The sequence below is a fragment of the Platalea leucorodia genome, assembly GCF_965183815.1.
Source record: "Platalea leucorodia genome assembly, chromosome: 9".
NCBI lineage: Eukaryota > Metazoa > Chordata > Aves > Pelecaniformes > Threskiornithidae > Platalea > Platalea leucorodia.
Genome location: NC_138831.1, coordinates 5795838 through 5816950, shown reverse-complemented (window position 1 = coordinate 5816950; position 21113 = coordinate 5795838). Strand labels below are relative to the sequence as shown.

Here is a 21113-nt window from a genome sequence, read left to right as displayed (position 1 = left end):
AGTCAGGAATCACTGTGTTGCTTGTTCTTCATCTAGAATACCAGGGCCTCTATCTAGTGCTAGAAGTTCAGAAAAATGAATCAACACTTGTTATTTTATGTGAATGTGAGTGATATGAAAAGACAGACTTAGGGCCGTAGACTGGCATGTCATGTCTAAATGCCCTATTGTAAATTCAGAAGCAGAGAACTGAGGAAGAAAGCTATGTATAAACACTGCTATTTTACTGTTGTGTGTTTGTGAGAATGAAAACTCTTTCTATATAGTCTTAATTGTATGTACAGGCAAATAAAGTCACCGTGTGAGTTTATAAGTTACAATTCTCTAAACTTTTTTTCCCATATTTTGATTGCTTGGCACTGGTAGCTCGGTTTGCAGTTTTCAGTTTCTTTTCAATGCATGAAGATGTCTAACAATACATAGATGACTTAGTGGTTTCTTTATCCTGTAGTACTTGATTCATCTGTGTTGAAGAGCTTCCTATAAGCAACCTATTCCTCAAGTCTTCTTCTGTGCTCTGTTCTGAACTTCTTCGAAAGTGGGATAAACTTGACCTCAGAGAATGATAGGCATTCTTTGAGGAAAAGTTCACAGGGGGGGGGGGGGAAATTCAGAAGCAGAAACATCTAGCAAAAAATGAGGAACCTAATAATTTTAAATAGAATTATACCATTCAACATATACATCTGCATAAAATACTGTACAAATCATTTATAAAAGAAAGTGAAGTGTACACTGACATTATCAGATGAGAAAACAAAAATGCTTCTACCCATTTCTTACCAGACTGTTTCACATTTGCATTCACATTTTAAATACCTTTCTAATAGAAGCAAAGAAATTATGATTTCTGTGATAACTGGTGTTGTAGCTGCTGTTCATGCTCACTGTCAGGATTGTAACCCCATAAACCTCAGGATCGATATTCTAGTCAGGAAACCCAACAACTGATCTTGCCCCATGGTGACCAACCACAGGTTTGGTTCGGTGGTGGTGACAGCCAAAAGCATAGTCCTGACGCTTCTGACAAAGTGTTAAAGCACACCTGTGAGAAGTCATTGGCACAAAACCACCTCCCCCAAGCAAGCGCAAGCTTACGTGGTTTCTGGCTCCCTGTTTATACCGTGATCATATCAATAAGAATCTATCATACACTACTCTCTTCTTATCGCCAGGCATTTAGTATTCTTGAGCCCTGTGCAACCATATCCTACAGTGCTCTTGGGACAGTACTGCACTTGTTCTGCCATTAGCTTGAGTAAATATTAATTTAAATGTCATGGGGGGAGGGGAGCTTTCATAGGTGATCTTATTACCTTAGAGGTTAGTTGCTGCTATTTATAATAATATCTTTCAGATTTATTACAGAGCTTAAATCATCATGTCTTCTGTAGCAGGTGTGCAGTGCCCTTACAAAGGTAAATTGTTTATAAGCAAGGGAAAAAATAAAATGAGTGAGCATTGTTTTTATAGTTTGCCAATCCTACTTATGCAATGCCGAAACCTTCATTAAAGCGTTAGGCTGCAATTAGAAGCTTTAGCATAAGTCTGACTGTGTAGAAGAACTAATTAGATGTTTAGGTGATCATTCTTGCATTTATCTTGTTTGCTGCAATGTTGCGATTACATGGTAATTTGCATATTTTGCTAAGAAGATACTCCAAATTGTTCATTACAATTGACACGGAAATGCTGAGCTAAAAAGAAATTCCAGTATAGTTTGTGGTGGAGAGATAATAGGATTTGGTTTGGTCCAAAACACCCCGCATCTTTCACTTGTAGACTATTAACAAAATGCTACACTAACTACAGGTTACAGAAGTTGCTGAACTCCATAGCAAGCATAAAATGTCATCTTAAAGCCTTACAGACTTTTCTGTCTTCCCCCTGCATATTTCATTAAGAATCAGTACTGTGGTATAAAAACTAATATTTGCATTTAACTTATTACTAACGCAAGTATATTTCTTCAACGTCTCTGGAAATGAATGTTGTTCTTTACAGAGAAGGTTAGCCTAAAAAAGCAGAATATTCAGGCTAAATACTATACAGACACTAAATCTTTCAAAGTAGTTCTTTATATTTCTGAAGTACTTTTGATCTGAGTAAAGCGATGTGTAAGAATTTTTTGGATGTCTGTCAGACCCAGGAGTAGGAGTCAGGAGTTTAAGCTTGTAACTGCCTCCTCTTCTCTAAGCACTTGGCAAAAACTGTTACTTAAGATTTATTTTTTATGTTTTGATACTTAATTCAAAATTTACTTAAAATCACAAAAAAACAGTGGTTTAACACCTTTTTTTGCCTCAGAATTTACTATAAAATTTTATCTGTAATGACCTCTGCAAATTAAACAGCAACAACTGCATTAGAAGTCGTTCTAGAATGGGAATAGAACAGTGCGACTGCAGTTAGGGAAGCTGGTTGTTATTGAGGCAGTAGGCCATGATAAAAATTAAGCCACTCCTCTCGTTCACAGTCCTTTGTGCATAAAGATTAGCAGATTCTCACGAAGTGGGTTATACCCTAAATGTATAACCATACCATAGAGGGCTCATTGCAGTGGTCTGAGCTATTAGTGCATATTTGAAAACTGCAAAGACAGCATGGTACATGTCAAATCTAATTTCATGATGGGGGAAAAGGCCTTCTGAATACTGAAGAAGTATATGTTATACATCTTGGTCTTAGTCAAGCCACTGCCATTAAAACCTAGTAAAATGTGTCTGGATTAAACTGTGCCAGATTGGTCCAAAGACTGCAGAGTGCTGAGATAGGAAAATATGCAAAAAATCCAAAAATTTTCTTAGCTAGGTAAGTTTTGAAAATATATTTTGTTTTGAAAAATGCAGCAAGTTGAAAATGTTAGTATCATTGCCTTAGAAGAAAAGAGTTAAGAGCATTTCAGACTTAGCATCCAGAATAGCTGGGGAAAAGATCTCTTTACAGACAGGAGAGTTGTCCAGCCCAATGAAGTTTGGGGATAAGTAACGTTTTGGTGGCATTTCTGCATAGCACTTTCTGGAGTTGCACATGTGGCAGCATCTCCAGGGCCAAAGACATTCAAAACAAATTCAGGCTTGGTGGGCCAGATTCCTATTGGACAAACGATTGGATACTTTAAAATACTGATTTAATGCGAGATAGTTTTTTAATCATGTTAGGTCACAAAATCAATTGGAAAAAAAATTTCCTGAGTCTTTGTTCTCGAGCATCCTGATATTGTGTTCAGCCTCATGTGAAAAGTTAATGAGAAGATCCCTCTTTGGTTTCATTTTTATAGGGGAAATGATTACTTCAAAAATGCAGATTATATAGGTATTAAAATATAGTGAAAGCATATGAAACTGTGAAATGTGAGTTCGTGATTAATACTGGAGACATGCAGATGGAAAACTAGTGGGTTTTTTAATGGTTTCAGTTGTTTTATTCAGGTACAGCCTGACTAAGAAAGATATGTTGTCAGAGGAGTGTGACACAACCTTGAGTGATCAAAGACAGGAGAATTCGGCTCTGGTATCCTCCTTTGAAAATCTCGTCGTTATTGATCAGAACAAAAGGTCATTGGGTTTACACAAATGAAGGGTGGTTCTTAAAAGTTTTGAATAGTCTCACTCATTTCTTGAGGCTCTTAGAAAAACTAGTCCAAAATACTTGTAAAATAAATGGCATCACTGACATGTTCGTATTGCAAGTCTTTTACGTATTAGAAGCAAGGTGAGATTTCTGTATATTTACAAAACGGGCTTTTTTATGTACAATAGACAATGATCTACTAGATTGTTTTAAACCAGCATGATTATCTAATATAAAGAGTTTTACTGAAAAGCCTTGGGACGTCTAACTGTAGCTGGTCTTCATGTAGAGACTGAAAAATAGTCTCTTCTGGAATAAGTAGGTGCAAGCCATCAATGTACAAGATGTGTTAAGTCCATACTTTTCACTGGTTCCTAGTACAAACTACTGTTTAGGATATTAACTGAACTTTAGTAGTTTTACTAGCTATCTTCAGTAAACTGGAAAAATAACAGCGACCCAGTAAGAAGACAGCTGTTTCTCCTGGCATTATTCTTCTTTCTTTTGCCTTCATTTATGGTGGTTCAGGCTTCTTTTTTTTTACCCCAAAGCTGCTGAATCTGCTTGAAGTAATAATTATCTCTAAAAAAGCTAGAGAGAGTAGAATACCATAGTAAACTTACTGTGTTTTGTGACAGCAAGCATTTTATTATTGCGGTGCTACTTTATTATTAGTTTTTTAGTATTTTTTTATTGAGCCATTTTTAATACGGTTGGTGGTAACTTTGTTTTATGGAGCCAGAAAGTTTCAAGATCTAGTGAATAATCCACACCACACTACCTTTAATGAAGATAAGGGAGTATTGCATCCTTGAGCAATTCTCCTTTTCTCAGATGCTATTTGAGATTGGTTTTAATCAATCAAATTGACATTTTTTTTCTATACCATCATTCCAAACAGTAAAATATAAGTTAACAATGAGAGTATAAAAATGGCCTTTTCATGTATATCTGGTGCACTCAATCTTTAAATCCATTTCTGTAGTTTATTGTTTGTTTTAAAATTGGCAGATTAGTGCTGCCTGTATTCAGGGAAACTGGGTGAAACAGATATCTTCATACATTTTTCATGTCACGCTATTTTTCATCAGAGCTCTAGTTTGAAATTGAGATTTAAACCATAAGTTCTGGACATAAAAGAAAGTGTAGGATTTCAGCGATAAAGAAGGAGCAGATTGTAATATTATGAACTTTCCACCAACTATGTGTGATAATTTTTTTTAAATGTCAGCCACAAAAAGTGCGTGTAGATGTGGTGCTTAGGGACGTGGTTTAGTAGTGGACTTGGCAGTGTTAGGTTAACAGTCGGACTCAATAATCTTAAAGGTCTTTTCCAGCCTAAATGATTCTATGATTCTATGCCTATAGAAAAAGATCAATAGCCAAATTGATAAAAATTATAGAATCATAGAATCATGGAATCGTTAAGGTTGGAAAAGATCTTATGTCTTCCTAGAATGAAATTCACTTGAATGGTTTCAAATCTTAACAGCTAAATAGTTTCAGATTTGCAAATGACAGGCTTGCATGTCATATATCGTAGCCTGTGGATTTTTTGAGCTGTGATGTAGAAATGTTTCAATTAACCTTGCCTCACTTAGAAAGCAGCCTCATTTTTTTCGTTGCATCCTCGTCACTCTTCCAAGTGCACAAATCTGATAAGCAGAATGTTTCTGTATTAGAAAGACTTATTTTGCTGTACTAGTTCCAGAGAAAAAAAGTGTGATCAGGGTAAAATAAAATTTACATATTTGGCATTAAAATAAACATTGTGTGTTTCAGATGAATGGGTGTTTCCAGAAAGTTTCGCTGAGAGTATTCAGTTGGATAGGAGTGAGCAGTTCATAGCTACGGAAGAGTCAGCCTGCCATAATTTAACCTCACCACAGAACGCCCCTGTTGAACATCACAGCAGTGAAACAGGTGATCACCAAGTGAATAATAAAGAGATTTTCACATTTTCATCAAGACCTCAATCAGCTCCTCATGGGAAGTCTCCAAATAGGTCACCAGAATGTTGCATTTTCCCTTTGGATTTGAAGCAAGACAGTAACAGAGTGTATGGGAAAACCCAAATTGAAAATAACTTTCAAGGAACTGACAGCAGCGAAGAGGTAGGCCACTTTGTACATGTAATTCTTGATAAAGTACTCTTCATCCTAAAACTCCTAGGATGAGATTCTGTCTTCAAGCGAGACAGAGAGGATGAATCTCCTTTTCCCCATATACCTGCAGGTAGATTTGTCTTTGTCAGGTTGCTGTGTCTAACTGGATACAGGAGTGAAAATGCAGGTATACCCTCTGTAACAAGTGGACAAAAGAAACCTAACTCTCTGTCAGCCCCTGTGCTAACAACATTAAAACAAAAAAGATTCTAGGAAAGGCTGCATCGTAGATTTGCCTGAGATGTAAGTCCGTTATGGTTGAGCAAGAGTGCAGTAAATAAGGCTTCATTGTGCCCTTTAAAACTGTAAGCAGGGACTGTTTTGCTCACCAACATTGTCAAAAGTGAATTAAGAAATTTCGCCTTTTTAATGTCACTTGATGATTGGTATTTCTGCTTTATATCCTGTCTGAGCTGTGTCAGCATCATTCTTTTGCAATGTGGAAATCTTTCAGCAATAAAGTTAATGAAAGAAAAGAAAGATTTTTTTAACAAATCTATCAGCTGATACTATATAGAAATTCACCAAATTATCAATGCACTAAACAGTTGCATTGTGTCATTACAGTAACGGCTAAAAGTTTCTACCTTTATGAACATTCTAGTGTATTTCATTCTTAATTATAAAATCTGTTTCTTAACTTTCTAATCTGTTGCTCATAGCCAAGAAATAAAATGCAACCACGTTATATAATAGCAAGATGGACTGAACCTAACAGAAATACTGCTCTATATTCTGTATTTCTGAGAAACAAAATTGCTGATGGTAATTATAAGAAATAAAAATTTTCTCAGTTTTTTTTTCTGTAGTTGTGGGGGTTTTCCTGTTATCTGGGGCAGTGTATTATTTATTAACTTAAACCCATAAGACTTTGTTATTTCAAGCAAAGTTCCAGAATTTCAGAATTAAATCAGTTTTAGGTAAGCTAATAGTTCATGAGCAGTGCTGTATGGAATACCATTCTAAAGATATAGAACTGTTTGGATTTCAAAGAATTTCTTTGTCTGTTGCGTTCATGAAAATCCAGAGAGGTTACTGTAGAAGCTGGGTTAAGAAAATAGTTCCATAACATAAGAATTATTGTAGCTTTCCAGCAGTGTCGTTTACTCAGCTTCAATAGTTTCCGACTTGATTGCTTTTGGGTTTTGGGTTGTTTTTTTTTTTGGGGGGGGGGGGGGGGGGGGGGCGGGGGGGAAGCAGGTATTAAATTCCTTTGTAAAGATATGTCTCCAAAGCAGTGTAAAAATGGCAAACAAAAATTTCTGTAGAAGTACCAAACAGTAAAGGCTGTGCTATGATAGGTAAGCGAAAATAAAGTGTCTTCAAAACACAGTGCATACTTAACTGATGAAATATAAAGCAGGACAAAATTCTACAAATTAATCAAAAGCTAAATTAATCATTAAACTTCACTGGTGCTTAAGCCGTTATTGAAGAAGATCGCTAACCTTCCATGCCATCGTCCTACCCCAGAGATCCAGTGCCAAGCACACAGAGAGAGCGGTAGCCAAGTACTCCTGCTTTTACAGCACAAGAGCAGCATTGGGGCACAACATTAATGGCCATTCTAGAGGCTTGATGCAAGAGAGACTGATAGAAGATCCCTGTCTCATTTTAAAAGATTTAAGGTATTATATAAACTAAAAACTTGTCTTTGACTATGTGCCAGAGGTGTGCTAGGGAACAGCCTTTGTTTCATTCAGTATCTTTGGATGCAAACTGCATTAAATAGTATCAGCACTGCAGCTGGAGATGCATTAGACTTACAAAGCTAGAAGATAATTACATTAAACAAATCTACAGCATGCTAACAAATTATCAAGAGTTTTTTCTCAGTCTGACTACTACATTAGTAATTCATAGTTAAGCCTTTCTTTCGTGTGAAAGAAGTCACTGAACCAACAAATTACTTAGCAGTCATATTTTGCCCATATTCATCCTCTTCCTTGTACAGATTCATTCTGTGTTGCTTCTTGAAGTCAGCTTTATACTGGTAGTCTGGGTACACATTTAATATTCAGATTGCTCTACTTTGCCTTACTGAAGTAAGCTAGAAAACAGTTTTATTTCAAGCACTGAAAATACAGGAAAGAGGATCCTGGAAAAGCCGTGATAGCTGAACACAAGACTGCTAACTTAATAGTATCTATTTTAGCACAGTTTAAGGTATCTTTGCAAAATTACCAAAATTCTTTAGCCCAACCATAACATGTTTCCCAGTTTACTTCACTTATGTGACAAAAATATTTGACTAAGTTATGCTGAATCTTGCAGTGCTTTTTAAAAATATATGTTCATCTTGCATGCTGAAACAAGCTACATTGTTTTCACACTATTATTGTTTCTCCCGATCATTGTATTACAGCTTTCTTTGAAATTTAGATACATTATGTTTGTGTATAACACACATGGATTTGTACATGTGAACTATATCAACTTGAACTATATCAAATACGATTGATATCTCAACCTACAATTTAAATAATTGCACGTGAGCATAAATTGACTTTCTCCCAGAAAATACAAGTAAAACTTAGTTTTAATTAAAAAAAAAAAAGATTTTGCATATCTTTGTAGTTTAAATATCTTAGTCTGGTAAAAAGTCCAAAAGTTCCAAAAGTTAGCCTTGGATTTTTTATGTCACTGCATCATGAATTAAAAAATTACAGTTCAAGGGGCTAAATCCCAGTTTCATCCAAGTCTACATTTGAAATTAGTGGAGCTGCAAAGGAAAGTTATGTACTTTTTTATTAAATATGTGGAAAATCAGTATTATCTACAAAAAATATTTGCTTAATTGTAAAATATGAGACAGGTTATGCATCAGGACAAATTTCAAGTAAGTGAACATTGACTCTCTTTATGTTGCATATACTGAGAGCCATAAGATATGCACAAGAACTGTGCTAGAATTCTACGGTTTATGTAACTTTTGGCTTTGAGGAAGGAAATGTTTCAGCCTGCAAACTGAAAACAGCAAGTATTTATAAATTCCCTTTAGTGGTTACTAATTAATCACTGAAATAGTTCAATGCTATTCAATTATCAGAGTCAAATAATCAGTAAAGGATAAAAATTGCTTCTTCTCTAGGAACCATTCACCATCAAGTGGCTTATTTTGTAATTATATGAATGTCCATGCTTTCAGCTCAAATTTCTGTTAGAGACTTTGTATAATTAAACTTGTCATGGCAGCATTTATGGATTCTGTCAAACCCGGAGCAAAACCAAGAACTCTTGCATTTTGCGAGAGTTGTGTGACTGTGGCAGGTGTGACCATGTGTCACATAATGCCATCAAAAATGCTGGCTTAAGTGTAACAGGCAAGTTCATCGGTGAAGCCTTCAATGAAGAAATTGTGAATTTTTCTGTCCTTATACGATTCAAAGAATAAAGGGATAAGATTAAATAAGATAATGTACCCTTACAAAGGCTGATAGATAATTTCACTCTGATACCTCAGTATTAAAGCTCAGCGTACAAAGGGACTGTATCCCATCTGCTCCTGGTAGGTGGCCATCAAGAGTCATTGGAATGATCTTCTTAAAATTACAACCCAGCAAGAGCAATCAGTTTTATGTATCCAGAACTGCCCATCTGCGTGTTCTTTCAAGGAATACAATACATCAGTGGAAGGCTCATTCCTCCGGAAAATCATTCTCATCTTCAGTTTACATATGCTGCACTATAGTTAATCAAGCAAACCTCATTGATGTTTCTGGCACCATTTCATGATTTAGTATTTAACAAATTATTCTAGAAACTAAATATGTATGGCTGAAGAGACATGGAAAGGTGGGAGGGGTTTCAGCTTCAGATAAATCAAAATTATACATTTGTCTCTAATGTGTAGGGAAAAAATACAGTGTTTTCCTTGGTAATGTTCTATCTCAAGTTAACCTAACTTAATATGGGTTTCCAGCACACATTTTAAGATAACTTATGGCAAATAAAAATCCATGAAAAAGAAGGAAATATAGATTTGTGTTTCAAGGAAATTACTAAGTGAGGGAATAAAACTATAAACTTCCAAAAGGAAGTATCATTAATAAAATTAAGGGATTCTTTTCTTGAATGCGCATTTCATCCTGTGTAATCCAGTCCTGGACTCACTGAAGTCAGTAGCAAACTTGGATCCCTTCCATTTGCAGTAGGACTTTACCTTGGCTATGAGAGGCATGCTGAAGATTGTATTTCAGTATCTTACTGAATCTTGCAATCTATACTGCTTTACATCCAGGGTGGTAGCACACGTCAGAGGACCAGCATGATGAGATGAAGATGAGGCCTCTCTCATCCTTTCTTCCTTGAGAATAAGAACATTGAGGCAAACGCTAGATGTGCTTCCCCATTATTCTTCTTTCCATGTGTTCAGACTTGCTGTTTGTCATTGAGATGGGGTATTAGTGAACATCATACACTTGTTTCATGGGATATTTTGCAGGGACATTGTTAGAAGCATGAATATAAGGTTAACAAACTAACCTCCAAAATTCTTAAATGTTACTCAAATGGTACTGAATATGATGATATTCAGTGATATTACCAGAGGTGAGCAAAGTAATCTCAGCAGTTGTTATTCCTTCTACGTTTAAGTTGAAGATGTGATGTGAAAATATGGAATATTAATAATTCAATGGAAAGACATTGTTGTCATGGACTTTTTGCTTACTCTTGGTTTACGGTTGTAATAAATTTTATTAAAATGGTGGTTATCATGTAACATACAGGTTTGGGAGGTTACCAGCATTCTAAATTTGGGCCAGTATTTCGAAAAGCGTAATTTTTGCCTCCCTCTCCTCCTCTTTCTACTTTCTACTTTTCACTGCTTGAGATGTAAGAATACATTTATGGTATACTCAGTGTAGTTGCCAGGAAGAGCAGCTGGTTTTCAGAATCCTTGCAAATTTAGAATTAGGCAGCAGAGATTAAAGAGCCATTCTTAAATTTTAAGATTATGTAAAGCTGTATTGTGTGATGATGAGAGGGAATCACTCTTGCTTTGTTTCCTAAATTTAGGATGACAACAACGAATTCATCCAGGGTACTGAGAACCTTGAGATCAGCCACAGCAGGCAAGGAACATCTGATTCAGCAGTTTTTAAAGAGATCCCATTAAAGAGGACGTCATGGAGAAATGAATACTGGAAGATTATGGGACACAGCAAACAGAACCTCGAAGAGACCATCTTATCAAAACCAGAGAGTTCCACTGTGAGAAAAACAGATTCTGTTAGCTCTCAGAGAAGCTTAAAGCCTACCCTTTCTCTTTCTCCAACTGGAAGTAAATCTGAATTCTTTAAAGTAATTCCAAATGGATCTGAAAAAAATGAAAGATGTGAAGGAGTTTCTGGTCAATTAAAAAGATCCGTCAGTAAAAAGTCTCTCAAGAAAATCTCAAGAGAAAATTCATGTCTGACAACACAGATCTGTGTAAGTGATTTTTACTTTAAAATTATTAGATTGTATAGAGAAGATAATATTAGATATACCCATTTGCATGAAGTGAGAAATAATATCTTTCATCCAGCTATATTCTGGTTTCATCATAACAGTATTTACTGAGCTCAGTCTTTTGAAAGTTGATTTCATAGTTTTTTGTGGCACACAAAATAGTACTCCAAATAAAACAGAAATCACAGAGGTTTATAGATAAAAAGAAGTGTCATTGAGCAACGCACATTTTGGAAATATGTGAGTTAGAAATTAGTTTTGGGTTGAAAGCTTACAAAGGAAAATTGACAGACTTTGAATTGATATATTAACGAGTGACCATAGAAGGAGCGTTAATCTAGGTACCTCATAGTCTCTCTGTGACAGCCCTGAAAAATAATAAATTATGTGATTGAGGGCCAGCAGTAAGGCTGTGTCATAGGCTAAATTGCCAGGCCACTAAAGGAATTGTTATGTTCACTGAAGTGTTGTTTTATTCCTAATTTTTTCTTCCTGGATTCTCCTTATGGAAACATGCAGTAATTTGAAGAACGAGTTTGTCTGAAGCTAATTGTGTTCTTAAATATTTCCTAATAGCTAATTCTTGTCTTTTCAGCTTATAATGATGTGCTTTGAATCATGCTTTGAATCAGGAAGTGAAGCTTAAGAATCAAGTGTATTCTGTAAAGCACAAATGAGACAGTATGTCGCTGTTCCATGTTTTTGGATAGAATTCTTTTGGGCTTAGAATTGCTGCAGATCCGTATCTTTTAACATGTGACCTCTTCTCTAAATGTATTATGAGTAGATTAGATTTATTCCTGAGCATCTGAGAGTGGAACAGGCCAAACTTCTTCCTCAGGCTTCAGAGATCTTTTTTTCAGATATCAGCTAATACCCTATGAGACCAAAGACTTACATAGCCAGCGTCTTCTGTCCGGCAGCAGTCAGTCGTAGGTGGCTAGGGAAGAAAAACAGTGCAAGGACAGAGCAAGCATCCAGCGATACCTCGCCAGCATGCCCTGCAGGCTTCATTCCAGCAGTCCGTAGCTTAGCAATTTCTTCAGTGAAAGGTGTTCTCTTTGTCGTAAATAACTGGCGGTGGAACTTTTTCCCCCAGATTTGTGTAGTTGCTTTTTGTATCTATATGGCCTTTGCCTTGTGACAGTGAATTTTAGAGTTTAACTGCTATTTGTGAGAAAAAATACATATCTGCTTTTATTTGTTTGCAGTGCACTGTCTCATTCCTGGTGCTTTCTCATTCTTGTGTTTGTTATAAGAAACAATGAATAATCGCGGGTTTTTTAATTATTACTCTTACCTGTGCCAGTTACTATTTGATGGCTGTATATTGTATTCCCCCACAATTGTCTCTTCTACGGGTCAAGGAGTTTTATGGTATTTAGTCCCAAGATAGCTGTTCTGTGAATTCTTTTTGTCATTTTTACCCAAGGATGTTGAATCTAGCTACTGCATGATCATTAATATAAGAGTGGGTTTTGGACAGTAATATCTTGAACCAGGTATTGCACATCGCTGGGGACCAAAAGAGCAGGTGCTTCTCTGTTTTGTGGCTCTATGAAGCAGTTATGTATTCTTTGCAAAAATTTACCTACAGTAATGTCTTGCAACATGACATACACCTTGTTTGCATGAAGGAAATGGACGTCTTCCATCATTATTGTGTTTTCTGTCCTTGTAGCTTGTCTCACCTGCTATAGGATACCGCAGTCACCATTCCAGTCAAGGGGATGTGCTGTCGTTCCGCTGTGGGAATTCTAGTCTGTAGCAATTCTGTTACTTGTTGATACAGTTAATTTCAGTTATTTGATTTGACAGCATCTGTGAAAGGGGAAGCAGGAGTGACTACTTCCATGGGACAAGGCTGCTGCTGCTGGGGCAGGATCACTGTTCTACCTACCTGCTTTTGGCTGCTATGGCTGCTGAGGATGGACCACGCTGCAGCTAATTGTTGATACAGAAATCTGGGCATTGGGCTAGGAAGAGCAATCCAAAGTGGGCATCAGATAAAAGAATAGTGTCTAGGAAAGCACATGTTCAGCTTTTCTGTGTATCTTTGGTAGGGAAATGCACATACTGCCATGCCACTGATGCTTCAGTGCTTTTTTGTGAAATGAGTCTCTTTTAGGACTGGTGTAGGGGTTGGGGTTTATGTGTCCCACAACCCTGTAAGATAGTCTCTCTGATTGAGGGTTCTAGAAATCTCTTCCCGTATCCTGCAAGTAGCTTATTGGATTGTGTAAAGGCCTTGCACTTTTCCTGATAAAAACAGAACGTCCCTTTTCCATGAAGGGTGTGGAGACTTCCTTTGGGAAGGAAGCAGATTAGGGGGAAGCACGGGGAATGCAATACAATAATACAGGTGAAAATCAGAAGTGGTGCTGAGACCGTATGGTGATGGTATTTTTATCAGTGGCTGGTGATCTTAAAGACAATAAAAAAAAAAATTTTTTTTAAAAGCAGAGAAAAATTCTACCAATAGCAGCATATGTTCTATGTATTTATTATCTGGAAAACACATTAGAATTGCCACTAGCGATGTAGAAAATGTGGAAGACTGCAATGCATGTGTTCTTTTGTATTTGGGAAGAAGTAAGATAATGGTTCTGTAATTTTTAGTGATAGGAAAACCCCAGTTGATACGATAAGCTGATTCTCTGTTTCTTAGATGTGTTAATGTCCATCTATCTGTCTGTAAGTGTATAATATTTGTTTACATTTTACATTCCCTTTCCCTCCTCGTTTTATCTACAGTGGGGTTTTTTTTTTTCTGGTTTCCAGTAACTATTCACATTTTTTTGATTAAATGTATTCCTTCCTTGCTTCCTGATTCTTTTTGGAAAATTGTTCCACTTAAAATTCAACTATGTTTATTACTAATCATAACTGTAATCTATTTGTCCATAAGAAATGAAATGATATGTTGATTACTTTCCTACAAGATGTTATCAGTATTTAATGCAGTGATCAACTTTGTCCTGTAGAACGTAACTAAATATAGACTACCTAGGTGGATTGCAATTAAGTTTTTAAAGTGTTAGATATATTTTACAACTTTTTTGTGATATTTTGTTTTAAAAGCAGAAGGAAAAGAACTGTCATTTCTCCTCTGCTCAATAAATAGTTGATTACTAAATTAGACAGCAGGGCTATGACCATACTGCACTTGTAGCTGTAAATGTATTCACATGTAATTTGTTGCTTGTGTGTTTTGCAGGGACAAAGCCTGTTACCAATGTGTAGGAACTCAGGAGTTACAGACGTTTAGGGACATGGTTTAGAGGTGGACCAGGCAGTTAGGTTAACGGTTGGACCCCGTGATCTCAGAGGTCCTTTCCAACCTTCATGATTCTATGACTTTGTTTTATTGCTACAAAATAGAAGATGAAAGTATCTGGCAGATTTAGCTCTCATACTTGATTTGATCAAGTCATAAAATTTTCCCATCCAGAAGCCTTTCCTTGGAGTTCTTTGATACTTCTTTTAGTACTAGGCCACGGTCAAAATTTGAAGCCAAATTTGAGTGCCGCTGACTGCCTTTTAAACTGTGGTTGTTTATATTAGAAAGTATGTTCACCTCGCACTTATAGAATGAAGTCAAATATATATATTCTGTTATTTTTTATTAAGAATATTTCCAATAATTTTAAAATCAATAAACTATTTGAATGTGGCCTTTTACTGACCGCATACATACATAAAGCTTTTTTTTTATCTGCTGGAGCAGTTTTGCAGGAAGAAACTAGTATTCTAGGTCCCCACAAGTTTCAAGAAAAGAAGTGGTGACATATAATATTGTTAACTACAGTGAGACAGCACTGGAGTTTTTTTGTTGGCTGTGGGCATGTAATTATTTTATTTCCATTTTGAAACACTGTTCATTGTTCTAAGAATTGTGTATGAAGGGATAGTTCCATATGAAAGGGTATTAGAGGGAGAGTTTACAAAGTAGTCTCTTCTAATCTGCTCATATGGAGGACTGGTAAAGAAAAAAAATGCTTAACCAACTCTTCCTGCAATCGATTTGCTAACTACTTAATACGCTTTAAGGACCTGGTTGCTTGCAATGTTTTATTCATGTTTTAATAGAGTTCTTTATTATTAAGTTCAAATATTTTTAATTAAGAAAGAAGTACAGCCCTCTGGGTAATACTGCAAGCATGTAGATAGCTGGTAAAGTTTTCCACACGTATAACTACATTCAAACAATTCTGAATAAATCATTTGACCCTAGAAGAATGCAAATGTCATTATATATGGAAAAAAATCCTTTAAACAACAGGTTTTGTCAATCTAGTGAAAGTTTTAAGCGCTTAATAAAAATACTTTATCATATGGGGAGGATATGCAAAAAGACAAGATAAGCTTTTAATTACTAAATGAAATATTAATTTTAGACAAATTTACGAGTATTGCAAAATTACTTCTTACATCAAAAGTTTCTCCTAAATTACAAAGTGAACTTAATCTCAAATTCAATTTTCAAACACTCTCTTTGAAAATTGGCTAAGACAATATGAAATTTGTGAAGAGGCTTTTTTGTAGTAGTCAGCTGAAGCTACAGAATAAATAGTCCAAACTATTTCTCCTTTATTACAAGGAGTTTATTGTACAGGATTTTTAACACAGAAAATTGTCATGACATCTATTCTCCTTTCTGAGTATGGTATTTCTGGAGTGAGACCATTACAAGAAAAGAAAACAGAATGACAATTTGAAATAAGCTGAGGGGGGAAAAAAACAACAAATATTTTGAATTGTTTTGTAAAAATTTTAAAAATCTATGCATCTTTCTTCATAGATGTAAAGGAAAAGACAAGCAGGGTTGGGCAATGTTTTGCCTTTATTAAAAAGAGAATGAGAAAAATGTTCTTTCAATGCTTAGTGCTTTTATTCTGCATAGCACTAGTTCATGCTGTCATTTTAATGACTGCATGCCAGTTGCTTCTTATATGAGGTAAGGAAGATAAGCGAAAGCTTCTCTTATAATAATCAAATAAATGCAAAAGGCTTCTATATAGGAAAATTAACAGGAAATCGGCATCTTCAGGAAGATCAATAGAAGTTAGAGCAGCTGTAGATCTGGTAGAATACTAATACATCAGAGCAAAGCAGACTTTCCAGACGTAACATAGCAAGCTTCGTATGAAGTGAACAAATAACTAATAGGAACTGAACTAATGTATGTTCAGTAAAAATGGTAGTAATAATCACACTATTCAGGAATGAAGCTTGGACCTGAAAAGCCAGAGGTAAAAAAGGAGAGGCAGCCATGCTAACAGCTTCTGTCATCTTCTTATATCTTGTACAAAATGGCAGGCTACATTTTTCTGTGCCAAAAAGCAGCCTCTGAGTGCTTGAGGTGATTCCATAGGAGAAATCTTTGCAAAGACATTTGACTTAAGAATTTGAGCTACATAGTAAAAGATCAAAAATAGGCAATAGGCTTTAGAATTAATTGTCTTTTTCGGAAAGATTTGCATGCTTGCACATGCAGCTGTTTCCATGTGAGCACCCTTCAGTCATAAATCCTGTTTTATGTGATATATTTACCTGCTGATTGTCAGCTTGCAGGCACACTTCCCATCAAAGGTGGTTTACTTTGTTATTTCAGTGCTAATTTTCTTTTTGTCCGGCTACGTGCAATAGATGGCTTTAAGTGAAATCTAATATCATGGTAATCAAATGAAACATCAAAAATATATGATAGAGTTGCTACTCCCAAAAACTTAATGTTGGGCAGCAATCTTTACAGAACAGTACTTAATTTCTTAACTAGAATTAAAATAGGAAGTGTTATTTTACATGCTATTGAGATAATAACTGTTGATTTCTTTTATGGCACCCATGAGGAAATAAAAATATGCCACATGTTTTTATTCTAAAACTATTTTTGTAAATACATAGTAAAATATTCTAGAGCTTGAGCTGAAATCAAGGTTCTGTTCATTGCATGATGTCATTACATGTATTATTAAAAAGGAAGGGTTTCTCCATCTATCGTTAATCCAAAATTACCTTCCAGTGTGCATTGTATTGCACATCCTATACTTGGAGTTCAGGACTGTGAATGAGTCTGTGAGCATATCCCCAGTTAAACTTCTGCAGGGGAAATAAGTGATGTAGTATCCTTCATTATCTGGCTTTGCTCTGATCCCAAGGACAAAAAAAAGCTGTCAGGAAAGGGGATCAGATGGACAATGATGCTTTTCTGATTCCCAGAAAATACAGTTTTATTAAGGTATATGGAACTCCCTAAAACAGAAAAAAGTACTGTGTGTCACTGAAAATAACCTCCTTTTTCAGCAGTGTTGTGATATAATCTTTCTAGTGAGAAAGTGAGCACTTTGCATGTGAAATACAAATCAATATATGTGAAAATCTAGGATATATGCATATCTTTTTGCACAATTTCCTTAAAATAAGGAAAGCAATGTCCAATGTATAACATCTTTTGTGGGCTGTATATATCATACCTCTGTGGAGCTGAATAATTGAACCTATATAATATTTCATTAATCACTTGCATATATTCATGAGTGTTTTTGAAAGCAAATGTCATGTTCGTGTGGTGTCATAGCCTGAAGGTATTGAATGTTTCTATGTTATTTCTCTTATTAAGATAAAGCTGCAGTTCAAGTTTTCGTATGTCCCAGGTGTGACCAATTCATGATTATAATCCACATAGAAGATTTAGATATGTGTCTTGTGTACATAAGAAGAAAGCAGAGGAGGTTGTAGTAATAATTCCAGTGTGTAATATTTCAGTGTGTCTTCTGGTGGAAGGTGACTTTTGTACCTCCGGAAGACACGCTGAACCATTACACGCTGGATTTCATAGCAGGAAAAGCTAGCAATGTTCCTATCACCAGTACTGCTGCCTTGCTGGTGTTCTTGAGGTCTTCACTTACCCTGTACCTCCCCACAGCGAAACAGATCGTGAGATTGCCTCTGCGGCCAGCAACATCATAAACTCCTGGTCTAAAAGCCCCATTCTCTTCACTAGAATCAAAGCACTGTCCCTCTTTGGGATATTGGTATGTAGTGTCTTGCAGCCCACAGGCCATATTCCAGTGATCTAAATCCTCTGAAGTTCTGGTGACTACTTGGATTCACTTTTCAAGCAGAAATGCTTTGTAATTCCATTCAGAACCAAAACTCGAGGCCTCAAGTATTAGACCTGTTCCTTTGTGAAACAGCAGTGTATGTGGACTTTTAAAAAAGGGAAAGTTTTTCTTAAAGAACGAGTTCTTTAAACAAAGGTGATGCCACAGCAGGTTGGGTGAACTTAAACAATCTCATCATGAGGTTTTGTGTGAGGCATAAGTACAAACTGCAAAATAGTTAATACATGTTTTTAGCTTTTGGCCTATGGATCAAGTTTGATATAACAATTAGAGTTACATTAACAATTCAACCAATGAGTATAAAGAAAAATTAAAATACAGTGCTGCTTATTTTAAAATCTATATGCTAGCAAGTTACCAAAATAACTTAAAATTTAGTGCTGACATGTGTAGCTTTCCAGAGAAATTTTATGCTGTGCTTAACAAATAACTAAATGTTATGTTGATGGTGCTTATGATACTATGATAACTGTGTGATTTAGTTTATTTCAAGATTTGCATTTAATGCTTAAGCAATTTTAGCTGCTGGATTCTTGAACTTCTGAAAGCCTGCTTTTATCTTCTGTTTTTAATTGCAGTGAAACAGCAACTTCACCAAACACCCTGGATCCAAACTGCAGTCCGTAACAGTGTTTGTGTTCTTCCTCCTTCCTGTAATTATGTGTAAATATGCTTGATCTTCATAGCTGAACAGAAATCTGTTAACTAATCTTTTCTAGTAAACATTTTGTTTCTCTTTCAGTATCGTAGCTTCTTGAAGATTCCCCAAGAGATTCTCCAAGGTATCTGGTTCATTCATATATTGTGTTCCATGATCCTGTCTATATCGTTGACTTTTCCATTTTATTTCACAGGAATATGACTGGAAAAATTACCAGTCAAATAGACTGAGTTCATCTGAACTACAGATGCTGGCTAGCATGAAGAGACAACAAAATGAAGAATTAAGGGATACTGGGATCTCACATGAGCTGAGCGCATCACAGATAGACAACTGCAATGTTAGCATAAGTACAAGCAGTGATGATACAGCAACCTGGAACTCTTGTTTCCCACCAGTAAGTTGAAACCCACAGTATTTTCTCTATATGGTTTCTATCAATTTGGAGACTCAGGGGTCTTGAATATTAAAATTTCTTCGAGTAGCTTTGAAATTTAAGGTATCATTACCAAACGTTTTTTAGAACTTATCAAGTAAAACACGCAACCAAAACACATGCACTTCCAGCAGCTTCTGTAGTACCACCACAGACAAAGAGCAAATCTATTATATATATTCCTTCCTAGAATCCTGAATAATCATGTAGGCTATACAGCTTGTCACAATAGTGGCTGACAACCTGCAGGTGTGTGATATAGTACTTAAAAATAGTTTCAAAATGAATGAAACCCAGATATACCAGTCGGCAACTGCATTACAGTGTGAATAATGGAAAATAATTGCTTCTTACAATAAAGTCTCATTACTGAAAAGCTAAGTGTTTAAAGGACTGAAGCAGGAGAACGGCGGCAAAAAGCTGCAGTAGTTCTGAGCGCTTAGTATGTGATCCTTCTGTATTTCACACCTTGTATCCTTATTTGTCCTGGTACAAAGTGGTACAAAATCGCACACAGCTGTGCTATGTGACAGAGTACTGTTATAAGAAGCAGAGAAGTATTTGTTACACTCCACCGAAGAGTACTGAATGTATGAAATCACAGAATCACATTTCAGCAGCTATATAAAGGTACTTGCAGGAGCGGCTGTAAAACTAGATAACCTCATACTCCATTTGTATCTCAGCAACATAGTTCTTATTTTATTATAGGTGAAACAATAATAAACAATGAATGTGGCTTAAGTAAAGCACACAACACAACTCTCAGAGGCAGATCCAACGTTAGAAGAGTAAACATTGCTGTGTTGCCCCGATATAAACTCTTGTAGAGTAAATGCTGTAAAATGTTAGGTGCAAATTACCTCCAGGGATCTATAGGGCCCAAATAGAGGCCTGTAGTAGCAATCTTCCCTAGTGAATGATCAGCACAGCATTGGAACTTTGTGGTACACTGGTAAATGAAGGCTTCAAATGAGAAGAGATGTGTCGATAAGTGGGTAATTGTACAAATAAGCTCTTGGGTTTATAGAGTAATATTTTGCAGGATATCAGAGAAACATTAGTTGGTTTTAACTATTTGAGATACGTCAACATTACACATTTAGTTGATTTCATCGTATTTCCAAGGCGTTTTCTCAGTACTTACTAAATAGACTCGAACGTGGTGTCAATCTGCAAGGCTGGACAAATGGAACTCAAATAAAGAGAATAGCAGTCTCATTAACTTTTGAGTAGTTTAATTATAAGGAAATTAATAAGAATATTAGACACGTCAGGTTTGGTTAATACAAATTACATGACTAAAACAAAATGAACTTTTAAAGTAAAATGTACTGCTCCAGTATTCAGTGGTGCACCATGTGATTGCAAAGACAGTTCTTTGATCTTACTGCCCTGATCAGCTTCTGTAGCTTCAGACTAATAGCATCCGTCTGAAAAAGTGTTTAGATATAATAGGTTAGTCGTTTAAATCGTAGTTTAATATAGCTGTAGTTTTTCTTAATAGTTCTTTGTGGCCATCTTTCTCTGCATAAATCAAGTGTAAAAGGCAACATATTTGTCTTTGAGAGAGAGGTTTTTCAAATTTCATTCAGTTGACTGAAGTGTTGGTGTGTCTTACCCATACAGCCTTGTCAGGTTTCTGCGCTGCATTTTGCCAGGTGGGCATTGAGGTTTTAAGATTTAATGGCAAGAAC

General features: G+C 35.9%; 1 protein-coding gene across 1 annotated transcript in view; it reads left to right on the top strand.

Moving 5' to 3' along the window:
• Positions 1-21113, top strand: part of CFAP20DC (CFAP20 domain containing) — a gene marked incomplete at both ends in the record, with an annotated part of 82799 nt that overhangs the window by 36907 nt on the left and 24779 nt on the right. Inside the window, 3 exons of the mRNA XM_082322042.1 lie at positions 5356-5687; positions 10758-11171; positions 19174-19377. Of these exons, the coding sequence (XP_082178168.1) occupies positions 5356-5687; positions 10758-11171; positions 19174-19377 (950 nt within the window). The remainder of the gene's footprint in view (positions 1-5355; positions 5688-10757; positions 11172-19173; positions 19378-21113) is intronic.